The 26,780-nt window shown below is 37.2% G+C and overlaps 1 protein-coding gene across 1 annotated transcript in view; it reads left to right on the top strand.

Annotated features, from left to right (window-relative positions):
- Positions 1-6,460: 6,460 nt before the first annotated feature.
- The window catches only part of COL24A1 (collagen type XXIV alpha 1 chain), a 304,137-nt gene continuing 283,817 nt past the window's right edge, over positions 6,461-26,780 (top strand). Inside the window, exons 1-5 of the mRNA XM_036348461.1 lie at positions 6,461-6,476; positions 7,011-8,365; positions 15,652-15,705; positions 19,564-19,617; positions 26,078-26,131. Of these exons, the coding sequence (XP_036204354.1) occupies positions 6,461-6,476; positions 7,011-8,365; positions 15,652-15,705; positions 19,564-19,617; positions 26,078-26,131 (1,533 nt within the window). The remainder of the gene's footprint in view (positions 6,477-7,010; positions 8,366-15,651; positions 15,706-19,563; positions 19,618-26,077; positions 26,132-26,780) is intronic.

Below are 26,780 nucleotides of genomic sequence, written 5' to 3'. Positions count from 1 at the left end.
CAGGAAACATTTATCCAGAATGGTAAAAATGAAGCCATATTCTAATAAAATCACTGTATTTCAAAGATTAAGAACAGCTCTTTTGGTCATGCTGTTAAAAAAAAAAAAAATCAAGTCATTTAAAAGGAGAAAAAAAAGAAGCTGATTTCCAACTTTTCTATTCTAACATTCAACACCTGAGGATGTCGACTCATATCCACAAGATATTCAAAGAGATAAAGTATCAGTAAAGAATTTTTAATCTAATGAAACTTAAGGTATGACATTGCCAACAAACAATTCTAAAACGTCAAATACCCAGGAAATGTTCCCATAACCTCTTCTTGAGGGAACTAATAGAGGATAACCTTCAGCAAAGAGGAAATGACTAAGAAAATGACTGCCAAGACTGCCTCTATTTATCAGAAGGCAATTGTGGAAACAGACCAGAATATAAATGCCAGGTGAACTCAGTGTAGGAATGGTACAACCACCAAAACACAGGAGAAGAGGGAAAATAGGAAGGAGATTGTGTTTGCTGATTAGCTCACATGTAGAAGCTGGGAATTAATTAATATTATCCAAACATCACAAATCCAATAAAAATACTATAAGAATATTTAATAGTAAAAAGGTAAATACTAAAAAAAGTAATTCTATTGACTAATAGTAGATGGTGAGGGAAAGGGAGAAAAAGGAAACATTGTTCATAGGAAAGAAGAGATCTGTCCAAATAAAGAGGGTTAGTGATATTGTATACATTTATCATTTTAAAGTTAACCCTTATAATAAAAATACAAAACTTTATAAATCTGAAAAGAACTACCTACAAAAACAAAGCAAAAGAAACAAGCACACAGTGAAAGACTTAAAAAAATGGGAAAACAAAGTAAAATGACATTAAATAAATCATCACATCAATAAATGTAAATAGACTTAATTTTGATATTCAAATTAAGAATTTTAGATTGGATCAAAAAATAAATCAAACTCTCTTTACTGAAGGTACAGTGTTTCAAAGTAGGTGAAAATAAAAGTATGGGCAAAGATATATCAGACAAATGCAAACAAAAAGAAAGTTGAGAAAAAGGGGCTTCGTCTTACTCCCAGATAAGGTAGAAATTACACTAAAAATATTATAAAACACACATCAAAATTCTTTTATAATTCCAAAAGGTGCAATACCCAATGAATAAATGGCTATATTTTCATAATTTTAATAAATGCATCAAAATTCTATATTCATCAATATTCATAAAGCTATGACCACATGAAATAAAAGGCGAGATATGCAAGTGGTAAGATACTTTCTTTACCTCTTAGTTCATGACAGATTGTAATTGTATAAAAATAAATAAGGATATACAGGATATAAACAATAAACAGTAAGGTTCACCTAACTGATATTAAATTCTATACCCTGAAATACCTTTGTAAGTGCTTATCAAACACCATTTATTATGCTGTTTCAAAAACAGAAGGTGCAGGTTATATACTATTATCACAATGCTATTAAGTTAGAGAAAAAAAACCCTTCTAACTGGAAATTTTTATTTTTAATTAAATCATTTGGGCCAATGGGAAAATACAAGTAAAAGTTACATAGTGTCTAGAAAAACAACAAAAATGAAAATACTACCTATCAAAATCTTTAGTATACATCTAAAGCAATACTCAGAAAATTTACAGTTTCAATGCTATAACTAAATAATTAAGTACTCATCTTCAGAAATTAGAAAAGGAATAAAATAAACCAAAAGAAAATAGGCTAATTAATGAATATAAATGCATACATTAATTAATGATATAGAAAATATATAATTATACTGGCTTAAGAACAAAGATAGCAAAATATCCAATGCTGGAAAATTATATAGAGACCACAGAAATAGGAAAACTAAAGGAATTATTAGGGAATATTACATGAAGATAATCTGGGTAATATATTTGAAAGCCTAGAAGAAAGTTATTACTTCATAGAAAAATTTAAATTTCTAAAATCAAGGTGCAATTGAAAATTAGAATAAATCAATTAACATTAAATTGGGAAAGTGAAGAGCTACCAATGAAAATGCCAACATAAGTTCGGTTTTATCTAACTTTTGAGGAAAAACAAAAAAGATAATTCTAAAGGTATTTAAACTTCTATGCCACAGAAAAGAATTAAACTTTAATGTTGTAGTTTGATAAAGATAGTACAATAAGAGTAAAACCACAGACCAGTCGTAGCTCATAAATACTGATACAATGATTCTACTTAAGTTTTTCTTCAAGAATCATAGAAATGTACACTTGAAAGCTATGTAATCTTATTAACCAATGTTACCCCAATAAATTTAATTAAAAATAAGTGAATAAATAAATAAATATAAAGAAGAAAGAGAATGGTAGCAAATATAACAACATATTAACATTTAATCTAGGTGCTACATATAGAGATTATCTATAATAATCTATAATAATAAAAGTGTAAATCGACCTAACAGCTGAACAGTGGAACGACCTTCCGGATGACCATGCTATGATACCTACTGGTGTCAGGCCAGCCAAGATGGATGCAATGCAATTGGTCGGGGGGCCCCACCGTTGCCCCACAGAGGGAGGCCCAGGCCACCAGCCAACAGGGTGATCAATTGGGGGGCTCCGTGATCAGCCCAAAGAGGGAGGCCCAGGCTACCCTGCAGTGGCATTGTGGCAGGTGGGTGGGGCCTCCCTCTGTGGGCGCCATCCATCACTGAGCCCTGGCTGGGTGGGCAGGGCCTACCTCTTTGGGGCAATTGATCGTGGGGCTCCTGGACTGCAAGAGGGCGTGGGCCAGGCTGAGGGACCCCCCTCCAGTGCATGAATTTTGTGCACCAGGCCTCCAGTATATAAATATTTTTGAATGTTTGAAATATTTTCCAATTTATTTAAACAACCATATCTCTATTATAAAAATCCTCAACATGCTCAATAAAATATTTGGCAATATTAAAATATATATTCTAAAGTTTTTAAATTATACTCTTCCCAGAAATATTTTCTTTTAATAGAATCAGAAATTTGAGGTAATAGGTAGCAGGGGTTTTGTTAAATGCAAAGAGAGGTTTTCTTTGGGTAAGGAGCAACCTTGATATCATACTGCATAAGTGTGACTCTTCCTTTGTGTAACAATAGCCTATTTGGCATTTTTCACATACTTTCTGATTACATATACTTTAAGCATTGTGATTTTTACAGTAGCAGTGTTTCCTCCATAGTTCACTTATCACATTGAGATACACATACCCTTTAAGGCAGGTAGCATTGGGCAAGAGTACCCAAAATCACAGACTAAGTATGGCATATGTTTTAGGAGTATAAATTTTTATTGAAGATTAGGGATGGGACTATTTAACTCTGGTCATTTATGTTTTATGTTAAAATAAGCATAGCCATATTATGGAATAAAATTAAAATTTTTCATAAATTCCAGCTAATAAAAGAGTAATATGTAAATTGACCATCACTCTAACACACAAGATGGCTGCCCCCATGTGGTCAAAGATGGCCACCACAAGATGGCCAGCAGGGGGGGGCAGTTGGGGGAAACCCAGGCTGGCAAGGGAGAGCACTTGGGGGGAACCAGGCCTGCAGGGGAGAGCAGTTAGGAGTGACTGGGCCAGCAAAGGAGGGCAGTTGGGGGCGACCAGGCCAGCAGGGGAGCAGTTAGGCTTTGATCAGGCTGGCAGGGGAGTGGTTAGGGGCAATCAGGCAGGCAGGCAGGTGAACTGTTGGGAGTCAGCAGTCCTGGATTGTGTGAGGGATGTCCGACTGCCCATTTATTTTGTTAATTAGGCAGATCGGGTCTAAACGGGCAGTCAGACATCCCTCAAAGAGTCCCAGATTGAAGAGGGTGCAGGCTGGGTTGAGGGACACACCCCCGCCCTGGGCATGAATTTCGTGCACCCAGCCTCTAGACCTATCTAATAATAGACAAACATGGTAATTAACCATACGTCTGCTACGCTTCCCATTGGCTAATCAGGGCAATATCCAAATTAACTGCCAACAAAGATGGCAGCCGACAGTGAGGCAGCTGAAGCGAAATGAGGCTTGGTTGCTCCAGTGATGGAGGAAGCCAAGGTTCCCCACCTGCCGCGGCCCAGCTCTAAGCTGCACTCTAAGCAACAATGTTGCAATTATAGAAGCTAAACAAACCCCAGATATCTGCTTTCAGCCAGCCGGCCTCTGAGCAGGAGCCACAACAGTTTCAATTATAGAAGTTAAATAAATCCCAGAATAAAAGAAAAAAGAAAAGAAAAAAAGGAGAGACTGGGAGCTTCAGTTGCAGGCTTGGCCCACCTAAAAACAGCCCTCAGCCCCTCATCCAGGCTGGCCAGGCACCCCAGTGGGGACCCCCACCCTGAAGGGGGTTTGGGCAGCCTGAAAATAGCCATCAGCCCCTCATCCAGGCTGGCCAGGCACCCCAGTGGGGACCCCCACCCTGAAGGGGGTGCGGGAAGCCTGAAAACAGCTATCAGCCCCTCACCCAGGCTGGCTAGGCACCCAAGCGGGACTCCCACCCTGATCCGGGACACCATTCAGGGCAAACCAGCCGGCCCCCACCCATGCACCAGGCCTCTATCCTATATAGTAAAAGGGTAATATGCAAACTGACCCTAACAGCAGAAAGACTGGGAATGATTGGTCACTATGACACACACTGACCACCAGGGGGCAGACGCTCAATGCAGGAGCTGCCCTCTGGTGGTCAGTGAGCTCCCACATGCGGGAGCTCTGCTCAGCCACAAGCCAGGCTGATGGCTGCCAGTACAGCGGTGGTGGTGGGAGCCTCTCCTGCCTCCTCAGCAGCGCTAAGGATGTCCGACTGCAGCTTAGGACTGCTCCCTGCTGGCAAGTGGACATCCCTCAAGTGCTCCCGGGCTGCCAGAGGGAAGTCTGATTGCCATCTTAGGCCCAATCCCCCAGGGAGCAGGCCTCAGCCAGCAGGTGGTCATCCCCCAAGGGGTCTCAGACTGAGAGAGGGCACAGGCCGGGCTGAGGGACCCCCTCCCCCATCCCGCCCCCGGCCCGTGCACAAATTTTTGTGCACCGGGCCTCTAGTATAATTATAAAAACATGAGAAGTCATAGCTATTTGTGTGTGTGTGTGTGTGTGTGTGTGTGTGTGTGTGTGTGTGTGAGAGAGAGATGGGGCCTCTTTAAAATATTCCACCAAATCCCAGGAGAAGCACATAATTCTAAACTGCTGTTAGGAATATTTTGGTGGAAAAGTTTGGGAGACACTGTCATTCAATATCTTAGATACTGATTTTTGTATCTTAAATACAAACATTTATAACATTTAAAACTATTATGAAATTACAACTATTTTATAAATAAGTTCTAATTTAAAACACTTGTGTGTTTTGTAAAGCACTCTAATGAGAAAATACTTTAATTGTATTGCTAGATTATGAAAGAGTGATATTCAATAATTATTTCATTGTTGTAGATAGTTGTCAGACTTGGCTGTGACATTTGCCATTATGTTTGCTGTTTGTAATAAACATAAATTATCAAATAGCTCCTAATTTCCTGTAAAAGAAAAACTAAGATGATGTACAAAGTTCCAGGATAATCTTAAAGACTTATTTTTCCTTACTTATCATAGTTATGAATTAATAAGTATTTCACATTTCTTGGAGATGATTATATATGTACAAAAATACAGATGGTGGATTTATTGCCCCCAAAATAATGAAGATCATATGGCTGACAAAGCTGTTCTATATCTTTAAAAAAGGGTTAATCATGCTTTACAAATGGTATTTAATTTTATAGGACTGAGATAAATATATAAAATTTTATATATTACATATGATTAGACTTTTTGGTGGGGAAAATTCATTCATTCAGAAATTATAGAACTGTTTGCAAGGCAGGTATAGTAGATCTCCAATAATGAATCCGATAGAGAGAGTCTGTCTTACCAGAGTTTGTAATAGGTAAGGGAAGTAAGCAATATTCAATTAGAAATATTATATAAAAGATAAATTAGAAAAAATCCATAATTACATAAAATCCATATTATAAAATATTTATATTATATCATAAATATTGAAAAAGGGTCTACAGATTGTATGAAAATTACTGTGGAGAACTGAGGAAAAAATGGGAGAGAAACCTGGAGGGGTAAAGAAAGTATGGTGATCACAAGCGATAGAAATTTAAGTTCACTTGTCTAGGAGATATCAAGGTGACTGAATACTTTATGTGTAACATGCCCTGAAGGTATTAGGCATAGGGAGAACTGTTATGTGACTTGTAAATTCCCAGGTGGTTAGAAGAAAAAATGACCTGAAAATTTATAGTTCAAAGGATTTTGTGAATTTAATTTATTAAATGGTTTCCAAATTACAAATTTCTTTTTATATATTCCCAGTTTCTCTTTAACATGGAAGTCATCAAATTCTAAGTTCTAAATTAAAGAAATAAATGACATGTGGGAATCTGTGAGCATGTATATTCATTGGTGTAACAAATAAGATTTTTAATTGATTGGGAAAATGAGAGAACACTTATTTATTAATTAAATTTCAGGTTTAGGGATATTGAGATGTGTGTTTGCATATGTGTGTATGTGCATTTTTCAAATTACCCATATATATAAAAGGCTAATATGCAAAGTGTCCCATTGGGAGTTCAACCAGGAGACCGGGAGTTCAATTGCTCGCTATGACATATGCTGACCACCAGGGGGTGGCGCAAAACAAAGGAAGGCCCCGGCCGGCAGCCGGAAGGCCCCAATTGGACCTGATCGCTGGCCAGGCCTAGGGACCCTATTTGTGCATGAATTTTGTGCACCAGGCCTCTAGTAGAATATAATGTTTTACTCACCCTCTTGTATCTCTCATTACCTGGAAATTAGTTATGGATAGAGGATGCTTATTTTAGGGATTACTATTGATATAGACAAGGAAGATTTTCTCATACTCAAACATTTATATGAACACATGAATGCATAAGAATAAGATTCTTTCTTTCTCTTTCTCTCTCTTTAATTTCCAGGCATAGATATTCTTCATCAACTAGGCCTTGGAGGCAAAGATGTAAGACACTCATCATCAGTGACTGCTACACCATCATCATCTACACCACTACCTCAGGGAGTCCATATAACAGAATCAGGTGTCATTTTAACAAATGATGCTTACATTGAGTCACCTCTCAGGAAAATTTTACCAGTCCACTTAGAACAGCCATTTACAATATTAATTGGGTTACAGTCACATAAAGTAAACAATGCATTTCTCTTCAGCATTAGAAATAAAAATAGACTGCAATTAGGAGTTCAATTATTACCTAAGAAAGTAGTGGTACACCTTGGAGGAAAGCAGTCTATATTTTTCAACTATAGTGTTCATGATGAGCGATGGCACTCATTTGCCATCACTATTAGAAACCAACTGGTCTCGATGTTTGTGGAGTGTGGAAAGAAATCTTTTAGCAGAGAGACTCTTTCGGAACTTCAGACATTTGATTCTAACAGTGTGTTCACCTTAGGAAGTATGAACAATGATTCTGTCCATTTTGAAGGAATAGTATGTCAGTTGGATATTATTCCTACTGCAGAAGCATTTGCCAACTATTGCAGATATGTGAAACAGCAGTGCCGCCCTGGGACAAGCCTTCTTCATACAACTGTCATACCCGCTAAGACACTAGAAAACGCTGCCTTACCTAAACCATTTGGTGAACATATACTGTCAGGAGACACACTTACCAAAGGCACAAACACTCCAACTATTATCAACAATGAATCTGCAATGGCATATAAACAACAAGAACACCAGACATCAAGATCTCAGTTGACTTTTCTTCACCCAGGGAATGTCTCTGCTATGGATCTTGAGAGCCATGGGTTTCAGGACAAAGAAATAATCACTGAGGAACATACTCAGACAAATCTAAGCCTGTCAGCGACCCATCATCTCCTCAGTAAGGCAAGAATAAATACCCAGGAGAAATTTAGTTCTCTCTCAAATGTGTCCAGCAATTTAACACAACATAATGATAGAGTAACTGGGCTGATTCTGTTTGAGAAGATATCATCTATTCTTCCACATAAAAAACAAGGTACAGCTATTAATGGTAAGGAGGCTATCATGGCAAATCTACAAACTAATGAACTCATGGAACTGCAACAGATTTTAAATGCAACCTTGTATAGAGTGACAGATGAGCCATCTGTGGATAATCACCTTGATCTAAGGACGGAAAGTGAAATTGATCCTGATGCTACTTATCCCATTGAAAATAGCTATGAAACTGAGCTTTATGACTACTATTACTATGATGAGGATCTTAATACAGTGCTCAAAATGGAGAATCTCAGAGGGCCAAAAGGGGACACTGGACCTCCCGTAAGTTGTTGTTTTTTAAATGTCTTATGTACTAACTTACCATATGTTTCAAAGATAATTCTATAGATTGAACAATGCAGAACAGACCAGAACTGTCTCCAAAATGTATCTTGGCTACGGTGACTGGATTTTTGGTTGCTATAATATATCCAACCAGAATACAACCCTGGCTCAAATATTGCACTTTCTTTGTGGTTTTTATTGGCAGGCTGAAAAGGTTACTTAATTCTGGTAAAGTGGTATAAGCTATATGTTTTTCTTATTCAGTTGAAATTCAACCAAGAATTCAACTGCTAAATATAGACCAGCAATCTTTATTTAAAAACAAAACCAAACCATAAGCTTAATGCATAGTCATGTTAGGAGAAGGATATAAAAGTTATAGTAGACCAAAGAAAAATAAATCAATTTAAAAGCCTTTTAGTACAACAGTGTCAAATGAATTAAAACAGAGTGCAAAATTTGTTTTAGATAGATAATTTTGTAGTGAAACATTGACTGGGAAAGAGAAAACCCTTATCATTCTAAATGTAATATTTTAATTGCCATTTAAATTGCAAATCGACCAAACGTGGAATGACCAGTTGCTATGACACGCAATGACCACCAGGGGGTAGATGCTCAATGCAGAAGCCAGGCTCGTGGCTGGCAAGTGAAGCAGAAGTGGTGGGAGCCTCTCCTGACTCCTTGGCAGTGATAAGGACCCTTGGGGAGAGATGTCTGGGGGGAGCGGGCCTAAGCCAGCAGTTGGACATCCCCTGAGGGGTCCCGGACTGTGAAAGGGCACAGGCTGAGCTAAAGGAACCCCTGCCCCCAGTGCACAAATGTCGTGCACCAGGCCTCTAGTGGATTAATAAAAGCTCCATCTACTTAAGACAAAAAATAATTTGTCAGTCCATCAATCAATTCAATGGAAAATCCAGCCAAGTCATTTCATAAACAAAACTATGAAATAATTTTTTTGAGCTCTGAAATTCTTTTGTTGTGTAGGTATATTTACAGAACATTTGAAAATTTTTTAAATAATTTGAAACTTATTTAAAGCTATTTAAAATCATAATATTAGAAACATTGTTTTTGCCTTTCATATTTGTACCTTAAATAATCAACCAATATGTCTTCAGAAATTAATTTTTTTAATTGCAAGAATACTAACATATACCTCAAAATATTTATTTAATGAGAATAAAGTTTATGTCATTGGTTTAGTTCCAGAAACCACAGAATGTAGAATGGGAGAAGATGATACCACTTGCTTAGCTTATGTTTCTTCTGTGGTTATTACTTGAAGTGATTTGTTAGGTATTGAGCAACTCCTATTCGAATGAATGTTTAAAGGTTTTAAAATAAAATCTGAATAATATATTATTATAGAGAAATAAACTCTTCTGAGCTATGACAATTACCAACATAATGGGAAGGTCATATTAAGCAAATGGTTATGGAAACAATTCTTCAGAAAAAGTCACTATGATGAGATGAACATTAATCTTTTCTATAAAACCCAAAATAGTCATTTCAATATTGGTAAGTGAAGCAATAATACTCAACAGATATTTCCTTAGTCTCTACTATGGGCAAAGAAGGAATAGAGAGTTTGTATAACATAGTCATTGCTCAGAAGGGGCTTAATTTCAATAATGGGGCTATAAGAAGTACATTTATAACTATATCTCACAGTAAAGTAAGATAATTGCCACTGAGAGATACAGACTAAGTGTGTAGGGTACATATGGTCAAAGGTAAGAAAAATATTTTTGAGAGCATCTCTATGAAAGTTCACTTAAGGCTGAGCTGTTCAGGATAAGTTCTTGTGGACAAAGTTAGTTATAACATAGGCTTCAAAGAATAGATATGATTTTGGTAAGTGAAAGGGACTAGTATATTTTTATAGAGGAAAAAAGAGCATGGTAGCTATCATTTACTGAGTTTTTATCTTGTGGCAGATACTCTACATACACTTTCCATTCATTATCTTATCTTAAAATAACTTTGTAAGGTTAGTATTCTCATTTTTTTCAGGTGAATAAACTAAAGTACTGAGAAGTTAATATACTTGCCTATACCATATTATTAATAATTGATAGAGCCAGGTTATCTGCCTCTAAAGCTGAAACTCTTTTACAGTGCTAGGCTGAATAATGTTAGACAATTACGAGACGCAACCTAGATTTCAGGTTGCGGAGAGTTTTAATTGTCAAACTGATAATTCTAACTTCCTCTTCTCAATGGTGAATTTTGTAGGCTTCTAAGCAGACATATTACTAGGAATTCAGTCTGATAGCAGTGCCCAGACAAGAAATTTCTGTTATCTTGATGTTATAAGACTAGGACATTAGGGTGATAGCAGTGAAAATGCAAAAGAAAGGCAAGATTCAAGTGATACTTTAAAGGAAAGTTCAACTTTGAGAATCCTACTTCAGCATAGTGTAGAAGACTAAAGGTAGATTTTAGAAAGCTAAGGAGAGATTGAATGGTGGTAAAATGAGAACTTTGTAGGGATTTCTCCACGTGGATGTTGACTGTGTGAAGTCTTAGGGCAGCCTGATTTTCTACTCAGAGGTGACCATTTCTTCCTCTGTATCCCCATGTAGTTCTTTTCTTGTCTTTGAAGTTCAATAAACCTATTAGGTTCTGTGTCAGTTTTTTTCTGGTACACTTTGATGTGAAAATTATTTTTATTTTATTCTAGAAAAGTCTCCCCTTATGTTTTCAAGCATTTTTCTTTTGCATTTTTCTATGTTCTTCAGGCACACCACTATACGTATATTGAGTGTCCTTTGTGATGGAAGTGTTTATTATCTTCTCTATAATCATGTTTATCTGTTGCTTTCTTATTTCATTCTGTGTGTATTCAGTTATCTTGCATCCATATTCCTTTATTGTTTTTTTCAGTTGTATTTCATAAGTTTTTATTGCTTCTGACATGGCTTTCATCAGTAACTAGAGGCCCAGTGCACAAATTCCTGCATGATTGGGGTCCGGCCGGCCCGCCCCTTGAGGCCGATCGGGCCGGCTGGGGGGAGGGGACACCAGAGATTGGCCGGCCGGCCCCGCCCCCTGGTCAAACTGCTGGTTGAGGGGACAATTTGCATATTAGCTTTTTATCATATAGGATGGTCTCTTTTTGCTCTTTCTTAAGCTCTTCTGGTTCACATTTCATTACCTTGGTTTTATTTTTATCTCTTTTTTAAAAAATATATTTTATTGATTTTTTTACACAGAGGAAGAAAGAGGGATAGAGAGTTAGAAACATCCATGAGAGAGAAACATCGATCAGCTGCCTCCTGTACACTCCCTACTGGGGATGTGCACGCAAGGAGGGTACATGCCTTTGACCAGAATCTAATCTGGGACCATTCAGTCCGCAGGCCGATGCTCTATCCACTGAGCCAAACTGGTTAGGGCTATTTTTATCTCTTGTAACTTTTCTTTGAGCTCTCTTTTTAGAGAAAATTGGAATTTCAAAATTCTTTGAATCTATAGTGAACTGTATGCCTGAACCCTTTCTCTGTTGCTTAGAGCAATTCCTCCCGTGAATGTTTTTGCTCCACTTTTAATTTATGTTTCTGTCCTCACACTTCCCCTCACCTCAATATCTATGCATAGGGCCCTTTCTAGTTTCTTCCTAGTTAGTAGTAATTTTTAAAATCAAGATTACTCTATCTGAGCTGCTGTTTGTTTTAGAATAGTATAGGTTCATACAAAAGGAAGTAGTGTGGAGTGGTACACAGATTCAAATTTGTTGCCTTGAATACCATCTTATATTTAGTTTGTCCTCTACCAGAAACAAATCTCCCCTAATTTAATGTGCAATTTGTTGTGAATCCCTTGTATCACAGGCTCTCTGAGGAGTAATATGATGATTTCTGCTCTTGTCTTTTACCCCCTAGAAATCTCCTGAGGTTAGGAGATTTGGTTGTAAATCATAAACATGACATGTTCTTCCCGTTAATTTGTACCTTCTTTACTTTTGGCTGTTTGGAACTGGGTCTTTACTGAGTCATGAATTATATCTCCTGTGGGTTTCCCATTCCTTTAAAACTCATCATTGTAGTCAAAGGATTGTTGGAATGAACTTTTAGGACTGGTGTACTTTTAGACATCTGTAGCCTGTCCAAGGTTTGAGGTCTGAGGAGGTTTTTTGTTTATTTTTTTGTTTTTGGTCATCTCTCAACATCTTTTCTTACACCAATGTTTCTTCATATTTTGTGGTTTGTGGTTGTGGTTCCTTTCTCATTTCATCGGATATGATGTTTTCATCTTTTGATATTTTTTTGTTGTTTTCAGTGGGTTTTGAGGGAGGGAGGATAGTTTAAAAAATTTTCTTTCTGCCTTCTTTAATGTAAATTCTCTAGTGATTTTTTAAAACATACATCAGATCATGTCATTTATCTGCCTTCACTCTTCAGTGTCCAAAAAATGGAGCACTTAGAATAAATAAAAAATTCTTTTTCATACCCTGGCTGGTGTGGCTTAGTTGGTTGGGCATTGTCCTGTGCCCTGAAAGGTGGCAGGTTTGATTCATGGTCAGGTCACATGCCTAGATTTCGGGCAACATCCCTAGTCAGGGTGTGCAGGAGGCAGCTGATCAATGTTTCACTCATATCAATGTTTCTCTCTCCCTCTCTCCCTTTACCTTCTCTTTCTGAAAAGTCAATTAAAAAATCTTAAAAAACCCACATACCTCTTTTTCATGACCTATACAATCAGATGTGATCTGGCCCCTGCTTACCTAAGCAACCTCATCTTGTTCCATTTTTTCTTACTTTCACTATAGCTTTCTTTTAGTTCTTTAATAAGACTACTTTTTTGTTTTGTTTTAATCATACCTGTATTCATTTTATTTATATTTTGTAGGATATTATTTTCTCCTATTCATTTTTTAGGTCCAACTTATCACTTCCTCAGAGAAGCCTTCTCTAGTACCACAATATAAATTAGTTGCATTATGTCAATCTCTCACTTGGTTGCTTTTTTTTTTCTTCTTCATAGCTAAGTAAATTGTATAATTATGTGTTTATCTGTTAATGTGTCTTTTTATCTAGACTGTAAGTTTCAGGAGAGCTTGATGCTTACTAATGTTTATTGAGTGAGTAAATGAATTAAAAAAGGAATTTCACATGCAGAACAAGGGATGTTAGATGCAGAACTTCTAAGATTAATTGACCAGGCATTGCCATCTCTTAGAAGTATTGGTGTAGTGAATAAATTTTCCTTACTGTAAGATTACCCTAGTAATAATAATATTAGAAGTAATACTGAGTACTTGCTATGCCTCATACATACTCTATAGTTTACTGGTCAACTACTATATATCAAACATAGTCACAGGTATTTTATATAAAAAATCTTTAATGCTCATAATAACCCTGAAATGTAAATTTTTATTGTCAATATTTTAAGGATGAGGAAACTAAATTTAAAAAAGTGCAATTGACTTGTCCAAGGCCATTTAGCTAGTAAATGATTGAGGCATAATTTGAATCTAGGTTTAATAATTGCAAAGCCATTGTTCTTTTAATTGAATTATGCTTTCTCTTAATAATCAATAACCTGAAACATAAAGTGCTTTTTCTAATATGTTACTTTATTTATAGAAAATAATTTATTCTTCTCCAAAAAGTCATGCCATGTAAAATTACTTTGCTTCTATGGTCTCTAGAAAGTGCCCATTTATAAACTGGTCTCAAAGATTTAGAAGTGAAAAATTGTGAAGATAAGTTAAAATCTATTTTATTTAGTGCTTATTAAACAATTCAAATATTTTAATCACAATATAAAATATACTTTTACTCTCCAGTATCTATTATTAAATTCCATATTAACTGCCTTTACAATGTGAATGGAATAGCATTTTCTTTTGTCACAAAGTAGTGTGATAAGGCACTAAACCAAAGTAAGATATTTGTTTTAATTTTCCATTTAGTTTTTCATTTTTTAGTTCTTATTTTGGGGGATACCAATTCAAATCAACAGCTCTTAACTTCTGACTATAATAGAAGAACCAGAACTAATTTGAAAAGAATTTTAATTTTTTAAAAAGTGAAATTTTGGGGTGGAAGCTAGTGATCTAATAATAGCTGTTAGGTTATTTGAATGGCTCAGGAAGGAGAATTTACTCAGTTTGGGGTTGACTATAAATAATACTTCTACCTCTATATTATGAATTGCATGAGAGACTTTTTATCAAGTTAGGGGGTAGGAAAAGGAAAAAAATAAAATTAAAGGAAAACCGACAGTTTAATATATATAAAGAGCATTAGAAAACTGCAAAATGACTGTAATATCAAAAAAGAAGGAAGTTTCAAAGAGAAAAAATCTACATAAAAAGAGAAACATTAGGTCATGCTACTTGCTAATGTTAAAGGTAAAGCTAGTATTTTAGCTTTGATATGTCTAATTTTAAAGCTCATACTATTTTTTATTGCAATAATGAATGAATATTTATAAAACGGAAAATGTGTATGCTCCATAGACACCAAGAATAATGCCATTTCAGCAGAGTGCTCAATAACAATGAAATGAATGACCAGATGAATATGTACTAACCATATCTAATTAACATTTATTCTTCCAAAGTTGATTATTAACGTAAGTAAAAAAGATGACTTAAGGCAGTATATGAGAAAGCAAAGAAGTAATTTCCTATTTGATACATTTAATCACATTTGAAGAACCCAGAACACTTAAAAATTCTATCCTTTTTGCTACCATATTTTGTTTCACAAACCAGTTAACTCTATCAGTGACCTCCGGGTATACTGCGCTTGTGTAAGGCAGATTTATTGCCGAATATGCTAGAAGTACCTCATTGTAACAGTTTAACACATTACACATGTCCTTGGTATAAGCCTTTTAAAGGAACATAAAATGGTCAGTGCTTTAATTTCTCAAGGCAAGTCTTCTTTCAAAACGTGTTTGGAAAAACCTGTCATTGTTGGTCTCCAAACCCTAAATTGAATTCCTCTTTCAGTAGTAAAAGTAAATTTAGGTAAAAATTCACCCACAAAACTACTAGTTATGGTCCCTGTAAAAAAAACAGATACAGGGCCCGTAACCATAAGTCATAGACTTCCTGATGCCATTTCTGGCCAGATTAAAGGGGACACTTGAGTTTCCACTCTCAGCCCTGCTGATGGGGGTTGAGGGGATTCATGTTACTTTGAAATCATCATCAGCTGGTAACTGGGGACTGAAAAAGAGCCCTAAATTGAGAGCTTTAATAAAATGAATGAGAAAAGATGTGTCTATTATGCCTAATATCTTGGCATTTGCTTTCCCAGGGTCCACCTGGTCCAGCAGGCATCCCAGGTCCCTCAGGAAAGAGAGGCCCACGGGTGAGTAGATGGGTTCCACTTCCCACAGGCTGTTGGAATGAATACTCTCCAGTACGTTTTTTCCTACTATTGTACAGTATGTACTTCCCTTGGAAACCTGCCTGGATCTTCAAACTTAGCCGTACCTTTGCCAGTTGGAGAGACACTTAGGAACACGTGCAGCTTGTTTATCTGAGTATAAACGCCCAGCTAAAGCATTCTCTGTGCGCCTGCCCCAGAAAGGTGATCAAATGTGTAGATTTGTGGCTGTTCAGGTGCTACTTGCCACGTTACGCTCAGTTACAAAGTGATCTCATCTGTAGTTGATAGTCCAAGGTGGAGCTCAGTTACTTTGGGAAATGAAGAGGGGTGGGCTGCCTTAAAATAGTGCATTCCTGGATTACATAGTGGAAAATACTGGAGCTATTGACTAGAAAAATCACTGTCTTGAGGAAAAATGCGGACTTAAGGATCAGCGGTAGTTTCTGACATTCATTACACAGGTCCAACCAAGGATGCATTGCTCTGTTAGAATTAGTTTCTTTCAAACTGAAAAATAAATGTGGACTTTTACTGACAGAAATTCTTCAAAGAGCCAGAAAAAGAACCACGACTGTGCGTTACAAAGACAAATGCAAATGCCATATAAAATCCATTTCCTTTCTAGCCTGATTTTTATCCTACACACAATGTTAAGAAAAATCACCCTAAAATATTACATTAAGTTATCCATGTTCACATCAAACTCTTGTCTGTAGGAGGGGAGATGAATGCTCACTGGGCTCCAGCGGTTTTTTACAGTTTCTTTTATTTCTCGGCACTGATGACCTATCACACTCCTCCCAGGATGGCTTCTAAAACCTGTTTCCTGTCTCCTGCCTGGAAACCATTCCATCCTCCTCCTTCTCGGTCAGGAGACGTTGGATCCACTTCTGTGAGGGACCCAGTCCATCTTTGCAAGAATTGCGTTCTCTCTCCACTACGAAGACTGTTCTCCCACAGCATGACCTTCAGTTTCTGAATTCCCATCTTTCCTCATGATACAGCACTTTCCCTCCCTAATTTCCATCTTTCCCCCCATTTATTTGTCCAATCCTCCTTCCTTTAAGGAGGGAACAGTATTTCTCTCCTCAAGGCTAACAATTACATTTGTGTTCCTAATTTTGTCTCCACTCAGTTATTTAACTCAAAACTTACAACTGTACATTTCTTCTTTCCTAAGTTTTTATTTCATTTGACAATGATCAACAAGTTCTCCTTGTTTTTAAAAGTCCCAACCTTTCATTAATATTAACTTTTTCTAAAGTTATTGTCTTGGCTCACTTTCATGCTGCTAAGCTTTGTGAAATAATAGTTTACTAGTATATCCATTGCTTTAATATCTACAACAACTCGTTTGTTATTCCCACAAATTGTTCTATCTACTTTATCAAAATTTATTTTTTTCAGGTTACAAATGACATGTGTCATGAAATCTAATTTTTTTTCTTTAATGTTAATCTTATACATATAACTTCAATATTTGCATTGCTGACAGAAATTCTTCAATGCTCTTATTAATTCAGAATTGAAAAGACAGATAAATAAATAATTATTAAGTATATATTATGTGTTAAAGTAGAGGTATGGCTCTTCTTGGATAGCAAACCCAAATGAATATAGGGGGCCTAGAGATCTGGAAGGCTTTGTGGAGTGAGTCTTAGTTCATTTACTTGCTGGTTAAGTTTCCTCATTTGTAAGGACGAGTGAAAATAACCTCCTTGCAGGGTTGTTGTAAGAATTAGAAATAAGAAATATAAAGTGTTAACGCAGTTACTTGCACATAGTATGTAGTCAGTAAATAGAAGCAATTATTAAATTCAAATTAGCAAACATTCATTAAATGGTTAATATGTGATAAGTACTACATTGGTAATATTTAGAACAGTCTCTTTTCAAAGAATTCACAATCCTAGAACTAATCAGCACACATCTCACCCCCAACCCCCCCCCCCCCCGCACCCCGCCTCCTCCGCCACCTGCCTGGCCAATAGGCCTGGACACTTCAGTGGTGGGGCTGAGGGGACTGGGCACTGCCATCTTGTGGCTATGGGCACCGTCATCTTTGTGATGGAGTGACAGCTAATTTGCATATTATTCTTTTATTAGCTAGGATAAGCAAAAGCCTAAATGCACAAAGAGTTAACATGTGTTGAGAGGAGAGTAATAAAACAATTGAACTTTGTTATTTTTAGGCTTCTTACTCTGCAGGGCTTTTAAAAATAGTACTAAGCAATATGATTGGAGATAAGGGAGGTACCTGAGGCAGGTAAACACCTCAAGGCAATGTTCTGAAGCAAAAGATAGAAAGGACACTTCTACTCTATAATTAGTGTAGCTCAGACAAAAATATCCAAGTTCTCAGAAAATCTAACAGACTTTGTAAAAAACTGAAATATTCATTTTAATGAAATTATCTACACTAATAAAAGAGAAAAATGGTAATTGGCGTACGACGCTACCCTTTTCATTGGCTAATCAGGGCTATATGCAAATTAACCGCCATCTTTGTTGGCAGTTAACTGCCATCTTAGTTGGCAGTTAATTTGCATATGTAGGCACAATGCAGGGAGGCGAAAGGGAAAGCAGGAAGAAGCCCCCTGCCACTGACAGTGATCGGAAACCCAGGGGGGAGCTAAGAGCTGGGGGGCAGGGCAAAGGCGGCCCTGGGGCCGCCTTTGCCCTGCCCCCCAGCCATGATAGGAGAATCAGGCGCCTTTGCCCCCCTGGCCAGTGATAGCAGGAAGTAGGGGTGGAGCCAGCGATGGGAGCTAGGCACGGTCGAAGCTGGCAGTCCCAGGAGCTAGGGGTCCCTTGCCTGGGCCTAAAGTGGAGCCCACGATCGCGGGGCCGCTGCAGCTGCAGGTCCCCGCTGCCCGGGCCGGACGCCTAGGCCAGAGGCGTTAGGCCTGGGCAGGGGCGGAGCCTGCAACCGCGGGGAGCTGGGGGTCCTCTGCCCAGGCCTGACACCTCTGCCGGAGGCCTCAGGCCTGGTCAAGGGGCCGATCCGGTGATTGGTGATCGGAGGGTGATGAGGGTCAACTCCTCTGGCCGAGGCATCAGGCCTGGGTGGGGGACGGAGCCGGGGACTGGGGGGATATGATGGTCCCCTTGCCCAGGCCTGAAGCCTGGGTCAGAGGCGTCAGGCTTGGGCGGGGGGTGGAGCAAGCGATCAGAGGGAGATAGGGGTCCCCTGCCCAGGCATGATTCCTGAGCCAAAGGCCTCAGACCTGGGCCGGGGTCAGAGCCAGTGATCGAGGGGAGATGGGGGTCCCCTGTCCAAGCCTGACACCTCTGGCGGAGGCGTCAGGCCTGGGCAAGGGGCCGATCAGGCGATCAGAGGGTGATGGGGGTCTACGCCTCTGGCCAAGGCATCAGGCCTGGGCCAGGGGCAGAGCCAGCAATCGGAGGGGTCTGGGGGTCCCCTGCCCAGTCCTGATGCCTGGGCCAGAGGCATCAGGCCTGGGCTGGGGGCAGAACCAGTGATGGGGGGAAATGAGGGTCCCCTGCCCAGGCCTGACGCGAGGCGTCAGGCCTGGGCAAGGGGCCGATCCTGCGATTGGAGGGTGATGGGGGTCAACGCCTGAGGGCTCCCAGTATGTGAGAGGGGGCAGGCTGGGCTGAGGGACACTCCCCCCCCCACACACACACACCCAGTGCACGAATTTCATGCACCGGGCCCCTAGTTCTCAGAAAATCTAACAGACTTTGTAAAAAACTGAAATATTCATCTTAATGAAATTATAGTACATAATACTATTTGAATGTTAGAATAAACACTGCCTGTTATTTATATCTGGATTTATTCTAAACATGATCTGACTCTTTTACTATTTGCAGGGCATACCAGGACCACATGGAAATCCTGGGTTGCCTGGATTACCAGGTCCAAAGGTGAGTGATTACTAGTGAGTAATTCATGATTTTCTTGACATAAAAGATGCTCCTTAACTTTTAAAGCCAATCTTGGGACAGTGAGGATCTCTGCTATGTGCAGAGCATAATATTTGATTCTTTAACAGGATTGTCTTAGCTTGGCAGACAGCTGGATTCCTCCAAAGGCCCACTGCTCTTGAACTCATCTGGTCAGTGGTAAAGTCTGGGGTAGGCCTGCTTTGGTATGACAAAGTCTTTATTGTCAAAATATGATGGCAACATATTGAAACCGTTGAAATATACAGATTAGGATTTGAGTGGTTTACCTTAAATCAAGGCCGTTTTAATGTGCTAGTAAATACTGAGGAAATAAAATATCATTCATTTACCTGATCCATACTTCCTAATATTTTCACTTGAAAAAAGATCTGTGAAGGTAATGTTTATAGGATGATCAAATTTTTATGAAAACAACTAACCTGAAAGCCTATCTATCACACTATTATCTATCAGACTAATATCAGGATAGTAGTAGGAGCATAGAAAAAGGATATATTCCTGACTGGTTACCCTGAGAGGAGGTATGGAGATAGAGATCTAACTACATGTTATATATGTAAAATTTATATGTATATAAAATAAATCCCATAAAATATATGGAATTAGGTAAACATTAGAGTCTTGGTTGCCAGTAACTTAATGAATTTCTTTTTAAGGCCTTAATAATTCCTCTATTTAATAATGATCACACTCTGAAGTATACATGTAACCATATAAAATAGGGCTTAAGGACATAGGTTTTGGAGTCCAAGAGATCTGGGTTCAAGTAATAGTCCTCTTAGTTTGTATAATAGAAGCAAATCACTTGCTTACCCTCTTTAAGCTTCACTTTCTTCTTCTATAAAATGGGAAAGCCTTGGCCGGTGTGGCTCATTTGGTTGGGTGTGTCGATGTACCGAATGTTACTGGTTCAATTCCCAGTCAGGGCACATGCCCAGACTGCAGGCTGCATTCATTCTTTGTAGGGGGTGTGCAGGAGGCAGCCAATCAATGTTTTGCTGTAACATCAATGTTTTTCTCTTCCTCTCAACTTTCTCTATCTAAAAAAATCAATAAAAATATTAAAAATAAATAAATAAAAATGGGGAAATCATAGTACATCCTCATAGGATTGAAGTGAAGGCAAGTTAAATTAATGCGAGTAAAGCACTTACCATGAAATTAGCATGCCATGAGTATTTTGATTATTATTAGTAAGTAGTAAAATAGCATACAGCTAGGATAATTGAAATCCAAATTTTCTAAAGCTTCTCATCATTATTAATACTTTCTTTAGTTCCATAAAAATGCCTCCAAGAGGAAAAGACTCTTTTAACTCAAGTCTGAATGTGTAACAGTGGGAGGAAAGACAGATGACCTAAAGAATCCCGAAGTTTGCTTTGTAATGTGTGATTCCTGAGTCCTTCAAGCTTCATGTGAGGAATTGAAAGATATTTAGACTAGTCAAAGGTTAAAGTAGCTATAAAGGCCTAGCTCATGCTTCTCCACAGGGCTGAAGTGCCTGGGGCTTACAGCCCTGCCAACAGCCTACAGGAAGGAAGGCAGAAGTGGGCTGGGGCAATTTCCACTTGGCTTGTATAATTAGGTATTCAAAACAAACAAATAATAAATATGGAGAATAGGGTGAGGAGAGATGAAAATATAGTGGAGAGCCTTTCATTTAACTGACTTCTTACAATGTGAATACATATTTAGGAGCAGTATTTGAGAAGATAAAAAACTTTGTGTCAAATAAAAATTTTGATTGTCCCAAGATTAAAAACAGTGTATTTTTCAGTATTGATTAGTATGAATATGTGTCTCTGGTTAAATGATCTCAGAGAGATGAAAATTTGAATCTCTGGATTTTTTTCTTCAGTATTCTATTTAGTAGTAGTGTGGATATGATTTTGACTATAGCTATTCACTAATAAAATATTTGTATGAACCCATATATGAGGAATTTTTTAAAACCTACTTTTAATTTTAAAAAAACTACTTAGACCTCTTGGGGGGCTTAATCTTATAAGTTGAATATTAATCTTTAATTCATATTTAATTTAATAATTTAAAACCATGATAATTATGTCCAAAACTGACCATGATTTGTTTTAACTGTACATAACTGAACATTAGATTTGTGACAGGTGTTAAAAATTACCACTTTGTTTTAAAGGCATTAAATAAAGCTTACAGTGTGTGGTTTTATAAAACCAATTTTCCTAGATATTTAACATGCATTTTAGACTAATCAGAATTAATGCAACAGACAAGCTTTATACTTTATAGTCCTCTTAGAATATGTATTCAAGGCAATGCAAGAAAAGCAGATTGCATGCTCTTGACAAGAAATTTTGACACAGGATATATAGTCACAGGATTGATTTTTCTTCAGGAAATAAAGGTTCCTTTTAAGATAAGGAATTTAGAATATAAAGGCATTTCCAGTTATTTTTCTTTTCTCAGTTATCGTTTAGCAAGAATAACATAGGTAGAATTATTGGCCTTTAAGAAAATTGTATAAAAAGTCATCTTGCCACTTGCACAAGGAATCATCTGTCCATTTCCAAAGGGGGTCACCTGAATCTACAGAAAGAGCAAATTAAGGCAATTGCCAATCTAAAGAGGTTTAACTGAAAGGGGAAATGTGACACATTATGGAACCGTTTTACAAACATATTAGAATTCATGTGCTTTATTAAAATTATTAGAATCAAAAGGTACCTCATCAGTTAAATGATATGAAGCACATAAAGTACTTGGTAGAATGCTTGTACATATACTTAAGAAAATAATAATTCCCTTTTCTTGGAGGAGCTACTTATTAAAGGGCTATGCCAATTAGAAATGCAACATTTACTGAAAATACCACATTTATTATTTGTTAAATAAAATAAAAAGTCTTGTGGCTCTAATGAATGAAAATACATTAAGACAGTATAGAAATATGTTGTACTGATTAGGCTATTTTAAAGTTTATAAGGTATTTACCATATCCCACTAAAGTGATATGGCTCAAACCCCAAACTGTTTCCCTAATGTGGCCAGCTGCTGAAATTTATGTTCAATTCTTTCAGCCTTCTGGTTTTTGCTTTCTGCTGAGCTCTTTGGAATCTACCACATGTCAGGATCAGCCAAGAACTGAAGAGAGTCTATATCCAGGTTTTGGGGGAAACTGCCTCCCTCCCTCCCTCCCTTCCTTCCTTCTTTCCTTCCTTTGAATTTCTCCTTCAATTTACACTCATTCTGGTAGTCCCATACTCTGTCCTCTGACACCATTAGCCAAAAGATCTTTGGTTTTCTGCTTGAATTCTAGCCACACTGTGAGCTAAAAAAGATAGGAAGTGTTGGTTAGAGAGTATAATACTTAAAATTGAGACTATGGAGCTTTTGTGGTAATGTTAAAGTTAAGAATATTCAGGTAATGCTACCTCAAGATCATGCTATTTAGTGTTTCCTTTATGGTACTCTCACAATTTAACTCAGCCATACTCTGAAATTTTTAGTTCCAAATTCTTTTCACTGAAACTTTGCAGCTTTATCAGCAATTCATTCAAGAGTCATGTTGCCTGCTTTTCAAGATGGCAATAATTGTAAAATTTATTTTAATGATTGTCTTTAGTCTTATTTTTAACACTAACATTTTTATAATCTATAGAGAATTTGATCCTAAATCTTGCCAGCTAATCTAGTAGGTATTATTATTATTATTATTATTATCATTATCATTATCATTATTATTATTTTTACAGGGGATTAATCTCAATTTCAGAAAGATTAAATGGCCTGTTCAGTCTTTTCACTCCAAATCCCACTGCTCTTTTCATTATATTGGGTAGACTCTAATCTGATAAATCTAATCTAACATGTTAATGAGTCTAGTACCTTAGGGAGTTTCCCTCCCTAGACAGAGGGCCTCTGGAGATCCAATGACAGCCCCAAAGAGTTACTCTGATAATGAGGATTTTAGACTCTATAGCAGCTCAGTGGGATAGGGGGGACTTTGGGATCCTTTGAGTTATAATGTGCAGGCAACTTCCTTTTACTCATACTCAAAGGATATATAACTCTTATAACAAAAGTCATGTAGTAGTAGTAAGTAGAAGTCAGTACTGAAGGTCAAAGTCAGTTATGATTAATTAATTTATAAACATTATATTTAATTCCAAGGAGGACTTGAAAGCCAATCAAGTGTGACTTCAAGTGTATCCGGAGTTATAGAATTAATAGAAAATGAGGGAGTATGTAAGTAAGTGATTTTGGAGTATTCTCCTTCAATGCAGAGAGTATGCCCTACTTCTTTGACATTTCAGGTAAAGTTGGCATGTTCAATAATCTTAGCTTTATGCATTTTATACCAGGATTAACCCACAACTGGCCAGGTTCAACGCTGACTGCATGCTGACTTGTAGTTCTGGTGCTAGAACATGAATTGATCAAATACACAAGCATATTTGTGTGGGAATAAAAGAGATTTGACATGTAGCTCTATAAATGTGTTGCCTAATCTATAAAGCTTATGCATAAGAGAAAGTTCTCCCTTTAAATCTAATTTTGATTTCTTAATTACTTTTCCTACTCTTTTTTTTGTTTGTTTTTGTTTGTTAATCCTCAGCCAGGATGTTTTTCCCCATTAGTTTTAGAGAGTGGAAAGGATGAGGATTGGGGGTGGGGGTGGGGTGGTGGGAGAGACATAAAAACAACAACAACAACAAAAAAAACCACATCAGTGTGAGGGAGACACATCAATTGGTTGCCTCCTGCACGTGCCTGCAATCCAGGTATGCAGGGAATCAAACCCAGACTGATGCTCTAACCACTGAACCATGTGGGTCAGGGCTTTCTCACTTTTTAAATTTTTTTTAAATGGAGGATGAAATATCAAATTAGTGAAAGATATTAAGAAATCTGAATGAAAATGATATTAATAAAGTTGATAAGTAATAAAAAATTCAGATAGGACCTAAAAATAAGAATGTTTAACATGAGTTTTAGAAGTAAAAACATCAGCTACAAAGGATTTTATTATATTCAGATTTCTCAAGGGCTATTATTTCTTAAGTTCTTACCTCAAATCAGTTGGTTAGGTGTTATAATGGAAGCTTAAAATATGTTAAAACCAATAAGTAATATTTTTTATTTACTAGACATTGTGATATGAGAAAGAAAAATGATCTGGTTTACCAAAAATTTTCCAAGCGATCTTAACCAATTCAATCTTTCTGGATCTCATTGCTTCTTTATCTATAAAATATGATTCATTAGGTAAGCTCTTAATATCTCTAACAAATTCTAAGTATATTTTCTTTTTTCTCTGATGAAGAGCTGAGTTTTTAAATTTTGAGATATCACTAAAGCCATTTCTCATCTTCCATAATCTTGTAACCAATGATCTAAAATTATAGCCTTAGTGGTGGAAGTGGTGATGGCTATGGAAGGGAAGAGGTCAGCCTGGAAAACAACCTTTTCTTTAAAAATTTTCTTCAACCCTAGAATATAGGACTCTTTGCCAATGAAGACTCATTTCTCATTTGTAAAGTGAAAAGACTTACTGTTGAATGTGAATGGCTTTTCTTTTGGTCATCCTTCTTTCATCGGTCAGTTCTAGTACTCTTGGAAAGCACCCCTGAGAAAGAAGACACGACTATTTTCCTATTTCCCCTAGAGTTAAAGTAGCATTTAGAACTCTCTAGGAATGGAAAGCATGATTAGTTGAGAATGGTAATGAAATCAGAATTTGAATTAAAAAGAATCTCTCAATTGTGGCCTCTTATTTTATGAGGTGTGAAATAGTTAGAAAAGGAGATGCTTTGGTAAGTAATCATAAGAAAGATTAACAAGAAAGATTAATATTGTACCAAGAACTTTGATTGAAACCAAATGTCATATTTTTCTTAAAACATAAAAGATAAAGATTACTGGAGTATAAAAAGTACAATTTTTATAGCAGAATAAAAACAATTTTGGCAATTAGAGGTATTTTTGGTTTATTTTTTATTCTAAAAGTAATGTATGTACATTGCAAGATTTTAGAAAATATTTAAACTTGGAATGATAGGTAAAAATTTTATGAATTATATAAGCAGGTTTCTTTTACTGAAAGTAACTAGTGTGCCAGTGCTAAAATAGAAACTAAACTCAATATGTCACAAAATGAAAAGGTTTAATAGAACCTTTACATAGGTCCTTTGAAGAAAGATGATTCAATATTAGTATAAGTTTAGTAAATAAATCAGCTATGTCTGGGGAATTTTGAGGAATCTTTTTCAACATTTAAACATAAAGCTAAGAAAAATATACATTAAAAATAAATAATTCATACCCATCTCATTTTAAAATAATTTAATACCATGTAATGTGTATAACTTCTGCTACAACTGAAGACGTGTAATATATGTAATTGATGCTTCACCAAGTGTTTCATAACTGTTTTATCTAGGGTCCCAAAGGAGATCCAGGATTTTCCCCAGGCCAGGCTACTTCTGGACAAAAGGTAATTATTTGTTCCTGAAATAAAATCATGGTGATATATGTCAAGCATTTAAAAATTATCTTATCTTATTAATCCTTTTTGAGACTTTGCTTGTTATCAGACAGGGAAGATAGAAAACTATCCTATATTATAAACCCTAATATGCAAATCGACCGAACGGCAAAACGACTGTTGGAATGATGGGTTGCTATGATGCACACTGACCAGTCAGGAGCAGCTTCTGTATTGAGCGTTTGCCCCCCAAGAGGGAGGCGATCAGCAGTGGCAATCAGGGGGTGGGGCCTCCCCAGTGGGTGGCGCCTGGCTGCCAGCCAAGGCGGGTGCCAGCAGGGGCCTCCAATCACTCTGCCCGCCGGTCACCCTGAAGATGGCCCTGATAGCCTGCCAGGCCTAAGGACCCTACCCTATATATTGGGAACAGTCTCTTAGATTTAAAAATTGAGACCTGGCAACGCTACTCTAACACTGAAAAAACAGGATGATGCAGTGATGACATGCATGGACTCTGGCTTGCACATTTTGTGGTCAGCCCTGATTCTGACACTTATAACTGTGTGACAAAGCCAATTACTTAACTTTTCTCTGCTTCAGTTTTTCCACCCATAAGATGGGGAAAATGACACTACCGCCTCAGAAGGATCATGTTATG

The sequence above is a fragment of the Myotis myotis genome, unplaced genomic scaffold, assembly GCF_014108235.1.
Source record: "Myotis myotis isolate mMyoMyo1 unplaced genomic scaffold, mMyoMyo1.p scaffold_m19_p_2, whole genome shotgun sequence".
Classification (NCBI taxonomy): Eukaryota; Metazoa; Chordata; class Mammalia; order Chiroptera; family Vespertilionidae; genus Myotis; species Myotis myotis.
This window is presented reverse-complemented; position numbering and strand designations above follow the sequence as displayed.